At 39.5% G+C, this 14,345-nt stretch overlaps 1 protein-coding gene across 2 annotated transcripts in view; it reads right to left on the bottom strand.

Moving 5' to 3' along the window:
• Window positions 1–450: 450 nt before the first annotated feature.
• Window positions 451–14,345, bottom strand: part of EFNA5 (ephrin A5) — a 298,647-nt gene continuing 284,752 nt past the window's right edge. Inside the window, exons 3-5 of one of the 2 annotated variants that reach the window (XM_009208851.4) lie at window positions 11,223–11,288; window positions 10,751–10,831; window positions 451–4,952 (exon numbers count right to left, since the gene is read on the bottom strand). In XM_009208851.4, coding sequence (XP_009207115.2) covers window positions 4,831–4,952; window positions 10,751–10,831; window positions 11,223–11,288 — 269 coding nt within the window. In that variant the 3' untranslated portion in view covers window positions 451–4,830. The remainder of the gene's footprint in view (window positions 4,953–10,750; window positions 10,832–11,222; window positions 11,289–14,345) is intronic. The other variant, XM_017959753.3, reaches the window with a different exon arrangement.

The raw sequence follows: 14,345 nt of genomic DNA on the forward strand, positions 1-14,345 counted from the left end.
TTGTGAGAATTGAGGCTTTGGGCAGTACTGAAGTGATTATTATTACTGTTATTGTTTCTTTTCTTCTTCCAGTATATTTGCTGAGAAAATGCTTATTTGGTCTTTTTCTTGACGGGGTGAAAAAACTACGTGCAAAGTAACAGAATATAATTTGTATTTAGCTCCTGTTGTATTTAACAGTCGTTTTAGGATGCAGGGCTTGTCATAGTGCCTATTTTAAGGCTCAAATACAGAGACTAGGCTGAAATCTCACTATTCTCTCATCAGAATAACTGGAATGCGCCCAGATACTTGGCCATTTCTAACTCTGCATTCTTTGAGCTTCCCAGGCCTTCCCTTGTGCATGTTGCATTATCTTTTCTGTCCACAAAGATTTTGAAAAATCAGCAGAGTACAAGTAGCCCCTGAAATAAAGGCGTCATTCAAGGAACAAAGAATTAGAAGGAGGGATCCAATTAAAATGATGAAAATCTTTAATTTTTATTTAGGTATACTTGTACGGACACGTGTATATACAAATACAGATCGTATGGGTTTGTTTGTGTGTGGGTATTTCTTTTTTTTTTTTTTTTTTTTACATTTTCTTTAACGTTTATATAATGTCAGCATTTCAAAACAGCACTCGATGAGTAAGTGCAAAGGAACTGCAAAGCAGGGCAGTACAAGCACAGGACCACACGGAGCTGGACTTCACACCCAGACGCACACACAATGAGTGGCTTCAATGGGGTGTCAAGAGTAAGCATGGAAAGCGGATTTTGACTCATGGGTAACCTCCGACATGCCAGCATCTATTAAACTGTACAGACAATGGGAGCAAGCCCATTGTAGGGAGATTTGTCTCACATCCTAGCAGCCCTGGGGCCAATGCATGGGAAAAACTCAGTGATGCCAAACCAGACACAGACCTGACCATTCACGGCTCTGAAGGGAAATAAAATGTGGGAGGAAGGCAAGAGACAAAAAAATAAACTAAACATATAAAGTAAAAAGGGGGTGGTGTAGGCAAACGGGGGTGTTGGTGGAGGTGGTTTTCAAAAGAAAAGTCAGTGACCACAACTCTGAGAGCAATGAATGGAAAGGAGGAGTTGAAAACTGTTTTTCTAATTATTTGAAACTAATACAAATGGCTGCTGCCGTTGCTAAGGCACCGGAGAAAAACAGAGTCCCTGAAAATCCACAGGTACTGTGTGACTCTTCCTTTCACAACGACACGGAGAGGGAAACAGCCCCATTGAACCTTCCTACACTGATTGGTTTGCAACCATTTCCATGAGCGAGCTGCACATGATATCGATAAAGACTCTTCCTGGGAAAAAATAAAACAGTCCATGAAAACAATCACACACAGAAAACCAAACCAAACGAAAGTACAGAACCATTTCTAAATTCCCTATCCTTTTCAAACCAACATGCTGGTGGAGAAGGGAGGGTGGGCCACAGGGCTCCAACATCAGACCTTGAAAACACTGAGGACAAAATATTGATCAAAAAAGTCATGTTGTTCCAGGTCCCGAGATGATGGAGTCATAAGATTGGGTGGGCAATGGCCACACATGAGTCCTGTATGGAGCAGTGTCTCAGCCACTTGTGACTCTTGTTTTCAGCCACGGTACACATTGGATGTTTCAAAGCCTCAATGCATGTTTTGTATCCTGAAAGTCTATTGTTCTCACTTACAAAAGACATAAGAATCAAATTAATACTTTATTATCAAACACTATATACAACAGAGGTTGCTAATAATACAGAATTTAAAGAACGCAGTTTTTTTTTTTTTTTTTTTAAATGTTTTACTTTTCTTTCCTCTGCCACCCAAGAAAGTACAGTACAAAACAATAGTCTAAACTAACACGAACTGTTACCTGGTCTATTAAAGGATACACGGTATCCACTAAACAGACAGATCCTTATTTCCCTGCTTCATGTTGCAAAGCCCTTGGCAACCAGGGGCAAAGGTCACTGGGGTTTGACTAACTGGGGCTGAGTGGCAGCTATGACTGCCCTTCAGACTTTTGAGTTGTTTTTGAAATTAAAAGCATCTACAAAGTTGCATCAACATCCTCCTAAGCCCCCAGAGGATTGTAACAACACCACAAAAGGCCACCAACACTTTTTAAACAAAATGAAAACTGTCTGACACCAATCATCTTGAAAACTCCATGGCAAGTGCCATTAGCTATGATTACGTCACTTATAAGTAGAGAAGCATACTGTCTACTGGTGTGGATAGTCTTGCTATTTTCTTTATACTTAATTTGCAGTGGCAGAATGGTGAAGTAAAGGGGTCGAATTTCACTGTGAAAAAATGAAAGACAATGGCAGAGAGGGCCATGAGTAATTATTTCACCATTTGTTAGAGACAAATGCTAAGAAAACCACAGAAGTCACCATTTCTAAATTGAATTTAGCACTACTAACATAGTTATGACTAACTGGAATCATTACAGAATCATTTGATCTCCTTGTGGTTATAGAACATGCAGTATTATTTTGGTTGTACTGATTCATTTTAGAAGGTATCTTTCTCCCCCTACCCAAATCCCACTGGACCAACAAGCCTGTAACTATTAATTATTTTAAAAAAAGTATTTCTGAATATTACTGAGAGTACCAAGTATATAAATAGTTAAAGGAAAAAGGAATTGAATGCCATGAACTTTTGTTTCAGTGAAATGGTGGCTGCCTTCTGTGATAAGACTCTGCCACTCCAGAGGAGTTCCTGATGTCAGGGGGGAATAGGATTGATTGTATCTGTGAGGCTGGCAACCCCACGCACATGGTTCCATGTGAGAACAGATTCGGCAGTGACATCCACTCCAAAAATGGATCAGGTAAGCCCAGATTACATTTCAACATGTGTACAACTCTCCAGGGTGCAATACATTTACAGCTGCCTTTCATTCACATACTTTTCTAATTCAGAACTACTCACAATTCTAAGCAAATTCCCATTCACGAAGTCTGTCCATAACGTGACCTTCTCTTTTTTTTTTTTTTTTACATATACATCTTAAAAAACAAAGATATAAAAAATTCTTATTTTGCTGGAATGCTTTCAATTTTTCACATTTTACATGATCATCACATTTCTTACTTTGAAAGGCATGGTTTCTGTTGACATGTCGTGCAATAGCAAAAAAAAAAAAAAAAAAAATAAAAAAAATAAAGGTTGGATTCCTTTTCCATTGGTCTAACACTTTTCCCTGTCTAGGCTTTGGATTTTGAAGTTCATGACAGCCCCACCACCAGTAGAAACCCCGAGGCTTGCATTTCCTGGTAATCGACTGGAAATGTCCCCTGTTGGCCATGCTAAGATTCCTTCAACAGGGTCATCCTGCATTTATTCTCCTTCTGCCCCACCCCCACAATGAAACAAGATAGCCCCCATATTTCTAAATGTATCAAGGGATACCACTTTTTCTCACAAGTTTAAATAGGACAAGCATATATACTCACTCTCAGCATAAAGTATATCTAAATAATGTATTTTCTATTCTAGTGGATTTTTAAAAAAATATTTTGTTAAAGTCTTTGGGACTCCATCTTGTTTATCTCCCACAGATAAACACATGTTCCCCCTATGCTTTAGGCTGTGCCAGAAAGGGAAAGAATATAAAATCAACACTTGAATTTTTTTACTCCAAACTTTGGAATTTTATTTCCAAATTTCCCTTTAGCCCTCCCAAGTCATGCTGACTGACTCTCCTGGTGACAGGGGTTTGTGTCCGAGCCCCTGCAGTCATGGAGTGTGGAGCAAAACGTGGGTACTAGGGTGGGAGGCGGGGAAAGGCCACAGCACACTGGCGCTCCAGCAAAGCCAAATCATGTCTCCTCTGGCCACTGCGGTCCTCTCCTTGGTATACGTCATCCCCCAGAGGAGCATCCAAAGCTATTCCACTATGCACTCATCAACCCTGGCTTGTCAGCCTTAGGGAAGGTCACTTTATTCATAAAAATGCCTCTTTGAGTTTCTAAAAAAAAAAAAAAAAAGTTGTAGCACCATGGTGATCTGTATTCAAAGAAAAAATATCTGGTGTGCACTGCCCAGTCACCAAAAAAATTAGAGGCACTCACACATACACAGCCCCAGCAAACCTGTAGTTTTCTCTGTTTTCACACCTGCTCTGTATTAGCATTCCACACCCAACCTGCCTCCTAGAAAAAAAAAAAAAGGCTTCTTTTAGAGAGCACAAGTTTTGCTGTCAAGAATGCTTTAAGACAGTCATATTTAAAAAAACCCAGTGTCTCAACCTTTTAGAAGCCAGTTCATTTATACACTCCTATAGGAAATGGTGTAATATTATATCTATTCTTAATACCTCCCCTCTGGACCTGACATGGTGACATGATGCCCTGCACGATCATCTTACAGTTCTGAATGAGAAGGCATAAATATTGTATAGGAGAGCAAAACCCTCCCGGGCCTAGCCAGCGCTGGCTGCATCTGCCACTACTCTTCCTTGTCCATAGACCGCTGACACAGTGCGCTAACAGAGGTGAGTTCTTAGAGGAGAATGCACAGGAGCTGACGAACCACTGGTGTCACTATGACAATTTGGCATTTTCATCTGGAGTCCATTTAATTTGGGAGGGGCGAGAGAAGTCAGGGGCCAGGGCTGGGGGTGGGGTGGGGTGAGGGAGGCAGGAACAAGTTTAGGCCCCCAGCCCCAAGTTGTTGCTTAGAATTCAGGCTGAAAGAAAGAAAACAAAAATCTGACATCTGCCAAAACCCAATAACAAGTCCCTTCTTAGGATGAGCAGTTAGGTGGATCTCTGGTGTTCCAAGACCCTGATGTTTTCTGTGACAAGTGACGGGAGGAGACTGTGCTATAATGTCAAAAGCATCGCCAGGAGGAACAGTAGGATTGCCAAAAGGCGGCTGGGTATCCTTGGTGTTTGTGCCGCGTTCTCGCCGCGGGATGGCTCGGCTGACTCATGTACGGTGTCATCTGTTCAAATAGAAAGCACACATTCCAATGAGATTTCACATCCTTAATAACTCTCTTGCAGTAGCCTGCTGTTAACAGACCTCGCCACCCTCTGCAAAGTAGGGTAATGAACCTTGTGCCACCATTGACTTTCATGTCTGCATAATCACTCATTATTTACAGCAAACAAAGAAGCAGCAAAGAAAATTGGACTTTCTCAGCAATATTAATACTTTCCTTAAAAATTGAAGGGAAAAATTATGCATACACGTAAACTTTGGCACGTGAGCTGCTTTGGTTAGCCAGCAGTCAGATATGCCTTGCACAAATTTCAGATATCTGAATGTACCTTTGAAACCTAAGATGTCACAAGCAGGCAACTGACATGTTGGTGGGGGTGGGGCAGAATGCACTGCCCATTTCCCTTCTTTTAGCTGTTTCATAGGATTAGTGTAGATTGCCTGGTTGTTGGATGCCTAGACGAATTTTCAAACATGAAAAACTAAATGCCAAAACAACAGCATTTTGGATAAACTATACATCATGCCTAGTAAACTTCAATAAACCTATGCCCACTAGTTTGCCTATAATTAGGTGTCAATGATGGTGCTATCTCTATTACAAACCCTGTATTTCTAAGATTAAATTACTTGAACTTGACTATTTTTATTTTTATCGGGCTGAAGCTTGGCACATAAATTATCAGCGTGGATGCAAATTTTCCTCTAAATAAAATGGATTAAGTGAGTTAAGCTTCTTTTATTTAGCTATAAAGTGTTCTATGAGGCTGCCTCTGACTTTGGATAGCCTTCCTGATCTGCATGATTAACAGGCTTAACTTCAAAATGGGAACTCTGCAGCAATTAGTACCAAAGAGAGGTTGGAGGCTTGCCTAGGAGCCATGCTCTGCTCCAGGGCTGCCTGTCTTCTTCTTTCCACCTGTCTAACATGCTTTTCTTTACTGTTAATTAAATTAAATTAATCAATGTTTTTGAGAGGTAAGGTCTTGCTCTGTTGTGCAGACTGGAGTGCAGTGGCCCAATCACAGCTCGCTGTAGTCTTGACCTCCCGGGCTCAAGCAATCCTCCTGCCTCAACCTCCCAAGTAGCTGGGACTCCAGGTGTGAACCACCATGCCTGGCTAATTTAAAACATTTTTAGAGAGACAGGGTTTTGCTTTGCCTCCCGGGCTGGTCTCAAACTCTTAGCCTCAACCAACCTCCTCCCCTGGCCTCCCAAAGCATTGGGATTATAGACAGGAGTCACCATACCTGGCCACTTGTGCTTTTAGACTAAGGATCTCTGAATAACACATTCTGAGGGCCAATAGTGAGTCCCTGTGCAAATTTTATCTCAGCATCAGGGTAACTTCCTGTAGGTGTTCAGCAGTTGCCATCTGGGAATTGCTCAAGGGTCAGAGAGAATGGTAACAAGGCTCTAGTGGTTGTTCACAATTATATTGACCTCAAAGGATAATCCCTAAATACCCCGGATGGGGCCACCTCAAACCCCTCAACGGGTTAACTAACCATTATTTTAAACTCATTTATATTTTCCTACCACACGTGTCACAGTAAGGGTGCTTTTAGTTCACTGGGTAGAATCACACTCCCTAACATTTGTCCTAAAGTAACCACTTTTCAGGTTCACAGGCTGACTTCTGCTTCAGATATGCTCGTTTGGGATGTTTCTGTCCATCACATCCATTCCCAATGAGAAAGGTCTTCTTAGTGTTGAGTCTCCTGCCCTGGAGTGCTCTTATCATTTTAGCCTTCCCTCGAATAAAAGCTGTTGCATCCCCTTGTCAAATTTGCTCCCTTTTCCTGGACCTTAGTGAATCTACATGGAGTGATTTTAGCCTAGGAGACTAGAAAAGGTTAGGAAGCAAGATGGTAAGATAAATGGATGCAGAAAAAATATATATAAAGTCCTCCACAATGTGGCCAAATACCTTCAGACTCTCCTCTATTCTCTGCTCTTTTTCAGCCTTGCAAGTGTATTAATTAAATCTGTAGTTAACAGGAAGTAGAAGGCCCTTAATAGCCCTGAAATTAAAATCCAAATCACTTTCTTAAGAGCACCAATATGTTGTCAATCAAAACAATGGAGCACTTCAGGCTTAATTGTGAAATAACCATAAACCCTGAGGATTCCAGAGTTCATTTCATAATATCACATATTTAAATACCTGAAATTGCATCAGCTATTGGATTCCTCTCTATCTTATTTTTACTAGCATATTACCCAATCCTTCTCCTTGTATAGTTTACAAGTGTACTGTTAAAGGTACCCAGCTAGCACTTAGATCTTCGGTGTGAACCCCTTCACCACCACCCTAGTCCCTTCTATGTACACAGTGAGGGCTATCCATTATTCCAGGTCTACTCAGCACAAGACACAGGGAATAGGTCTTACAGGGTAATGGAGAGAAAGGCTTTTGTTTTTCATCTAAGTGCAGTATGAGGCTAAGTGGGCCTTTCAGTCCTTTTATCATATACAATCTTTGGAATTAACCTTTTATAAGCACCCAGCGAATATATATCTTCCTGCTCCACAAAAGGAAAGTCAGTCCCATTAGGGCATCAGGATCCTTCTCTTCTTCCTGCAACACGCTGTTCCTCATTTGGGATTCCACAAAGCATCCTTTGATTAAAACAGGTTCCCAGTGTTGGGAAATTCTACAGCCCCCAAAAGTGAAATGAGAAACTGGCTGTCATTTGGGCAAATCTGAGCAATTTCAGAATTCTAAGGAGGAATTCATAGGCAAAATCTATCCCAATGAAAAGTACACCTAAATATGAGAGAATTTCTAACACTTGTAACATGGGCTTGAGAGAAGAAAATGTTCTTCTTCAGAAGCTAAATCAAGTTTTGCCTCTTGGCTACAGGATTCCACAACATGGGGGTTTCAATGGTTAATGGAGAGAACACTAACAATATTTTGGAGCATGTTATGTGGCATATGTCTGCCCTGAGATCATCCTGCATCCCTGATGATAGGAAACTGGCAGGCAGAGTGTGCAAGCAAACAAAAAAGACAAATACATTCCAAAGACAGGTGAATTAGTACACATCGCTGAGATCATGCAGTGGAATCCTTTCAGACTTGCTGGGTTCATAAAGACTGGGTCTACACCCGGAGCTAGGGGAAGGCAAATACCCTTTCATTCAGTGGTTTGACACAGTGGGGAAAAATTGCAAGTCTGACGGGACTTTCTCTCTCTTCTTAGAGACAGAATCTTGCTCTGTCACCCAGGATGGAGTGCAGTGGCATGATCATAGCTCACTGTAGCCTCGAACTCCTGGGCTTAAGCAATCCTCCCACCTCAGTCTCCCAAGTAGCTGAGACTATAGGCACACACACCACTTCTTTTTTTTTTTTGGAAAGACAAGGTCTCACAGTGTTGTCCAGGTTGGTCTCAAACTCTCAGCCTCAAGCAATCCACCCATCTCAGCCTCTCAAATTGCTGAGATTATAGGTGTGAGGCACAGTGCTTCACTCCTTATTGTTTTCTTATTGCCAGGAATTGTGGCTCAACCTTGTCTCACTTTGTTAGTGAAGTTGCTCACCAGCAAGCCCTTAAAACATAGCTCTGACTGACTCAAAGAGCTTTTCCTGCATGTACACCTACGCTCTACTCCCCAGTGCACGTTTGCACACACTGAACTACATTCTGCCAAACTTTTGCAAACTTCCAGCAGTTATATGTCCATCAATTTGGGGCCATTGTGCATTTTAAATGTTCAGTGAAAAAAAAACATTGTTTCCCCAAAGACAGTGACATATGTTCATGCACGAAGGCATCTTAATATCTTGCATTGTATCGTTAGTGGAATTCAAAGGTAATTTTCCTAACGGCAGGATGGTCCTCCATGTGCCTCTTCATTACCAGAGAAAAATATGCAATCTGTTAGGTATCTAAGCAGCCTTCTATGCTGTAGACAGGCAGTAGAGATTCCCTGGGGGAAAAAAAAACATGGGAAAGATATGCCTACATTATGTACAATGTGTATCAATAGATCATAATCCTGGGTAATTTTTGTTTAGAACATGCTGCTCATTCTTCTTGTGGCTTCTTAACAAAGCCAAGAGACTTAAGTCCTCTTTATGAACATACCTCTAGCAATGGTAAGAGACTACTACTTTGATACTAATATTGGAATAGGAGTCAGAAGATCTGAGTATTAAACCTGGATCTATCTAATCAGCAATGTGGCACAGGTGAGTCTCCTCAGTCACAGAAGGAAGAGTGTAGACTCTGGGGTTGTTGAGGGAGATACTGAGTAACTTGCAGATCCTCTGATGGCCCAAGTCCCCAATTGTGAGGACTCTGGTACCTTAAGAAGCCAAAGTCATGGCTCCAGATTTCCAGGACACAATTAAAATGTCTTCATGTCAGCATTCATTCCTTAAAACTTTCTAAAGCAGCTAACTGATCCCTGGGGAGCCACTAAGACCTCGGAGAGCTCATTGTACACACCTCTCATTTGCGCTCTGGGTGAGATGCCTGCCTTAGAAAAACAAGAATGCTTCAGGGAAAAAACTCTAACTCTTTCTGTCAGTTATAACGGGCAAGCTATTGTATGTCCTGAGGCACAGCATTTACTCAGGGTAAGTTTCCCTAAGGCTCATTGACTGTGCAGTCCTGGTTACAACATTGGAGGAAAAAGTGGACCTCAATGCCTGTTAGTTTCTAGGACCATAAGGAAGAGAAATTTCTACTACAAAAAGAAAAAAAAAAAAAAAAAATCTCCATTTACATAAGGGGGCTCAAATCTCTCCATGAAGAGGAAAACATTTTATTGCCCTTAAGCTTTGAGATGATCAAGGGAGATGGGTAAGGAAACCAGTGAAGATCTGGAGCAGGTAGGGGAGAAGAGGACACCACAGAGGAAGGGAACACACAGGGCCTCCAGGCACACTCCTCCATAAGCAGTTGGCAGAGGGCGACCACACCTCCCAGTGAATCTAGTTTCATTAAATGGCCAGACTGAATTGATAACCAAATGAATAGTTTACATGTTCTCATTATCCATAGTATGCGACAGACTAAATGCCTCAATGAGTGCTTTGATGGGTTTTATTTTTCTTTAGTTATGGGAAACATTAGAAGTGTGGAAGTCAATAGTAGAAAAATTTTATTTATCCTTAAAACTTATTTTGCCTCGGTAATCAAGGATCACATTTGGCTCAACAGGCTACTGGTACATTTGTGGCAGCAAGAGATGTGTGAATTTGTGGTGGCAATGTGATTATACTTCTGTAGACCAATTACTATTGACAATAGCTAAAATAATATTTAAATAAAATAAAGTTCCTTAGGTCAGTTCAATGATGCATGTAAATTTCTAGAGAAAACTAAATATGTTGAATTCGTTTCTATTTTATGCAATAGTCTTATTACTTTTATCTATAGATTTGGACATAAAAAATAAAATTTTATGAACATATACAATAGAAATGTTTTGTGTCTTATATGAAAACAGAACCTTTAATATTCACAGTGATTCACCAGCATGCTCTGAGGATATGGTAAAAGGCAGTGAGATTTTAGCATTCTGATGGGGCTTCTATATTAGGATACTGCATTAGCTCAAACCCATTCCAAAAAAGAAAAGTTTTATTTTATCTAACATGCATTACACAAAGATACTGGAGGAATGAGGTAGAATATAAGTCATATTAGCATCGCTAGCAATGAGCAAAAGCAGAACAACAACTATACCATGCAAACATGCAGAGAGGAAGAAAGGAAAAAAATACTGAAGCACCAGAGAAATAGATGCATTTGTTAAAAGAGATTCTCTAAGCATACTAACCTGCTGGTTCTAATGAATTTTCTACTTTGTCGTTAACATCGAAAACACGATCATGAACACCTATAGTTTTCATACAGCTATCTATAACAAAAATAGAGATAACAGCCAAATATGTTAGTGAAGACACCCTTAAACTCCCATTTCTTTCTTTTTTCTTTCTCTCCTTTTTTTCTTTTTTTATGTAAAGATTGTTTTGCAATCAATGGCATGTTCTAAATGCCAATATTGTTCCCATTTGCTCTGCATGTACAACAGTCTAAGAAACAACAAGTTAGCAACTGCTGTGTACTTAAGTAAAAGCATCATGAAGAATGAGAAAAAATATGATGAAAACTAAAATATGAATGTTGATATACAAAACAGATACCACACAAGATTTAACAGTAAAAAAAGTTTTACCGCTGTGAACCAGACCACACAATAAAGCATGCGCAGTGAAGCCACCCTCTGAAGCTCATTCTAGTGAACTTACTTGTCGGTCTCACAAAGACTTTGAGCTTTAGACAGGACCTTCTTCCATTATCTGGGATTGCAGAGGCTGTGGATAACACAGAGAGAGAGCAGGAGAGAAAGAAGAGAACAACAACACATTACTCTTCATTTTCACATACACATGATGGACAATAAATTCTTTCCTGATTTGGACAACAGGAACTTTCTCTAATTCTTCCCCCAAATTAAAACAAACAGTACTTTTCAGGTCTCACTGCTACAGAAAGGCTACTTTCATATCCTGATCTTCTCTTTTCAATACAATAAAAGAATCATGCAAGAATCTGAGTAATCTGTGAAGAAATACTTTGGATTTTTATTTCAAAGGCTCTTCCATTTAACTTGATCTGTTATCAATTTTCTCTAAATCGAGAGGATAATGTGTGAGCCCTCTGGCTTTCACAGAGCTGCTCCTCCTCTGCTGCAGGAAAAGGGGCCCAACAGAGGCATGAGGTGAAAGTGCCGGCAAAAACCAATAACAGAGAGTTACAAGGCAGACTTAAACATGACCTATTTCTGCTCGGGAAAGCAGAGCTTTGTCCGTCCTGAAAGCTTGTCTGTCAGTGCTTTTGCAGGTAATTCAATTAGAGGTTTTACTCAGAACTTGGCTCTGCATTCTATATGACTAACCCAAGCCCGGTAACTTCCATCATGCTATTATAAGTACAATATGCTATTGAGAAAGCACTATGTTGCAATGGTACATGTATTTTTTTTTTTTTTTAATTTGCCACAGAGAAGGATGGAATTAATAAAGTGGGCTTACCAAAACATGACAGCATGTTTCAAGTTATAAATCACTTGAGGAAGAAACTTTCTTCTCCTCTTCAAGATAATAAGACTGTAAACTTTCCCTACGGTTGAAAGATTATCTCCCCTCTGTACACACAGCAAAATGTCAAAGGAATTTCCAAGGGCAGTAAGGCCCTTCACAACCACATGTATTTACTAATGCATTCTAGAAATGAAAAAAATTACAGAAATGAGCGTCGCATACTTTCCTCCCTATGTGTTTGCTTCAAGTGGTTTCTTTGTTCAGAAAAAGCAGATGACATCCATCAAATCACACATGGCTTACAATTAGTTTGGCAATACCCAAAGTGACAAAGCGAGGGATCGGCATTTGGTGTGTCTTCTCTTTCCTTTATTTTTAAATTATTCCTCATGGGGAGCCCAGAACACAAAAATGCTTCTTTTGCAGGTGAGAGGATTCAATATACAAACTTGCAAACACATTTTATACAATCTCCTTATGTAATTATAGATCCAAGTAACTCTCCTGGAGGAGAACTAAATTCACCAACTAAATAACGTCAAGTAGTATAGAGCCCCCAGTGTCCCTATTCAACACCTGTTGAAAACTACTTTAATTTTAAAACAAAAGTATAGAGAAAAAGTGTTTTTGGTCCTCCCTATCTCCCCTGGTTGCTCTGACAAGCAGTTAAGAAGTGCTAACAGCTGGCTTTGCTGTAGGCTTTCATTAAATCAAAGTCAGAAAAACTCCCTCTACTGACATTTACAGTAACTAGTGTGTTATTTAGGGCACAATATTTGCACTCTGCGGTTTGATCCAGGAAATGGTGTCCTTCCTGTGGACTTCAACTGCAAATGTGCATGTCGCAAATACAGTACACATAGGTGACTCCAATTCATTAGGAAAACCACGGGTTCTTGAGGGAGTATATGTCTTATTCATGAGAGTTAGTGTGAAAAAAGTGACACATGGATGTTCACATTGCTGTTCTATGAATTTCTGAGCTGAGATGAACTCACTTCAAGCCTCACGAACTTGATTTGCTACATGCAAATAACTGACTTTACAGATGATACTGCTAGATAAACATGGTGAAGACAAAATCAAATGCTTAATTGGTTTAGGGAGGAGCTTCTTGGATTTAGTACAGGTCTTTCAGATTTGTATATAGGAGAAATAAATCCAGGACATGAAAATTATTGTAGGGCACATGGGAATAACTAAAGAGCAAATGATAAGCCATCCAGGAAAAAACTGGAGAGTTCTCTCATGAGCTCTCAAGGAGGGACATAGTCTTAGCTAGCTACATACTTCTGTAAATTAAAAATATCGAATGTATTTGTATTTATATGACACATAAAATAAAAACCTCTCTTCCCTAACAACCTGCCCCATTACTTCCTTATTTTCTATCACCAGAAAATGTGGCTGATGCCTTGTGATACTGTTTGACTGTTATACTCTAATGCTTAGAAAAATTTATGAACAAGGAATATTAGCATACAATGTGATATGTGAGTACACAACACAGATTGCATGCCATGGATTGACTCTATCATCACTGCATCACTGGCCTGAGCTCAAGGAGTAAACTCCTAACCCTTCAAGACAACCTGAGAAGTGTGCCTTACTAGCTCAGTATAACTTGGGTTTCTTATTTAACACCTTGAAAAACAAACAAAAAATCCAAAAAGATGAAAACTTTTTCCATATAGTATCAAAACTCTATTTTTTAAATGTAAGGTTTAATAAAGTGAGAGTGTGGTTTTCCTCTATGTTATGCTCAAGGTTCTTTCACCACATACTTCCTGACTGACAAAGGATACCTTTATACCAACTTAAATATACAGATGATTAATTTTTAGTACTATTTGAAGATATAAGTGCATTACTAATCACAATAAGCAAAAGGCAGAGGACTGAGCACTAAAAACAAAACATAACAGAGGAATTGAAACATATAATATTCCCACCACTAAACTTACAAAGAAAATCTCAGGATCAATTTATGAGCAATAGATAGAGCAGAGGATGGAAATGAGGGAGTAAAATCTTAAAATATGCCTTGTTTTTGTCAGGAGGTAGGTAGTATTAATCCTTAGGGCTCTAGAGACACATCACTTTGTCTTAGTTAAAAGCCAACTTTATCTTAGTTAAAAGCAAATATGTAAGCATTTTATACATAAATTATATACATAAATATATATAAATTTATATACATAAATTATATTCACTATATATAACTTCTTGTGCTGCTTTCCTTAGAAAATGAATAGTCAGTGTTGAAAGTTGATAGTGAATAATTATAAAAATCCATTACATATTACTGCAGCTTCATCTACCATTTCA

This window comes from Papio anubis, chromosome 5 (genome assembly GCF_008728515.1).
Source record: "Papio anubis isolate 15944 chromosome 5, Panubis1.0, whole genome shotgun sequence".
Classification (NCBI taxonomy): domain Eukaryota; kingdom Metazoa; phylum Chordata; class Mammalia; order Primates; family Cercopithecidae; genus Papio; species Papio anubis.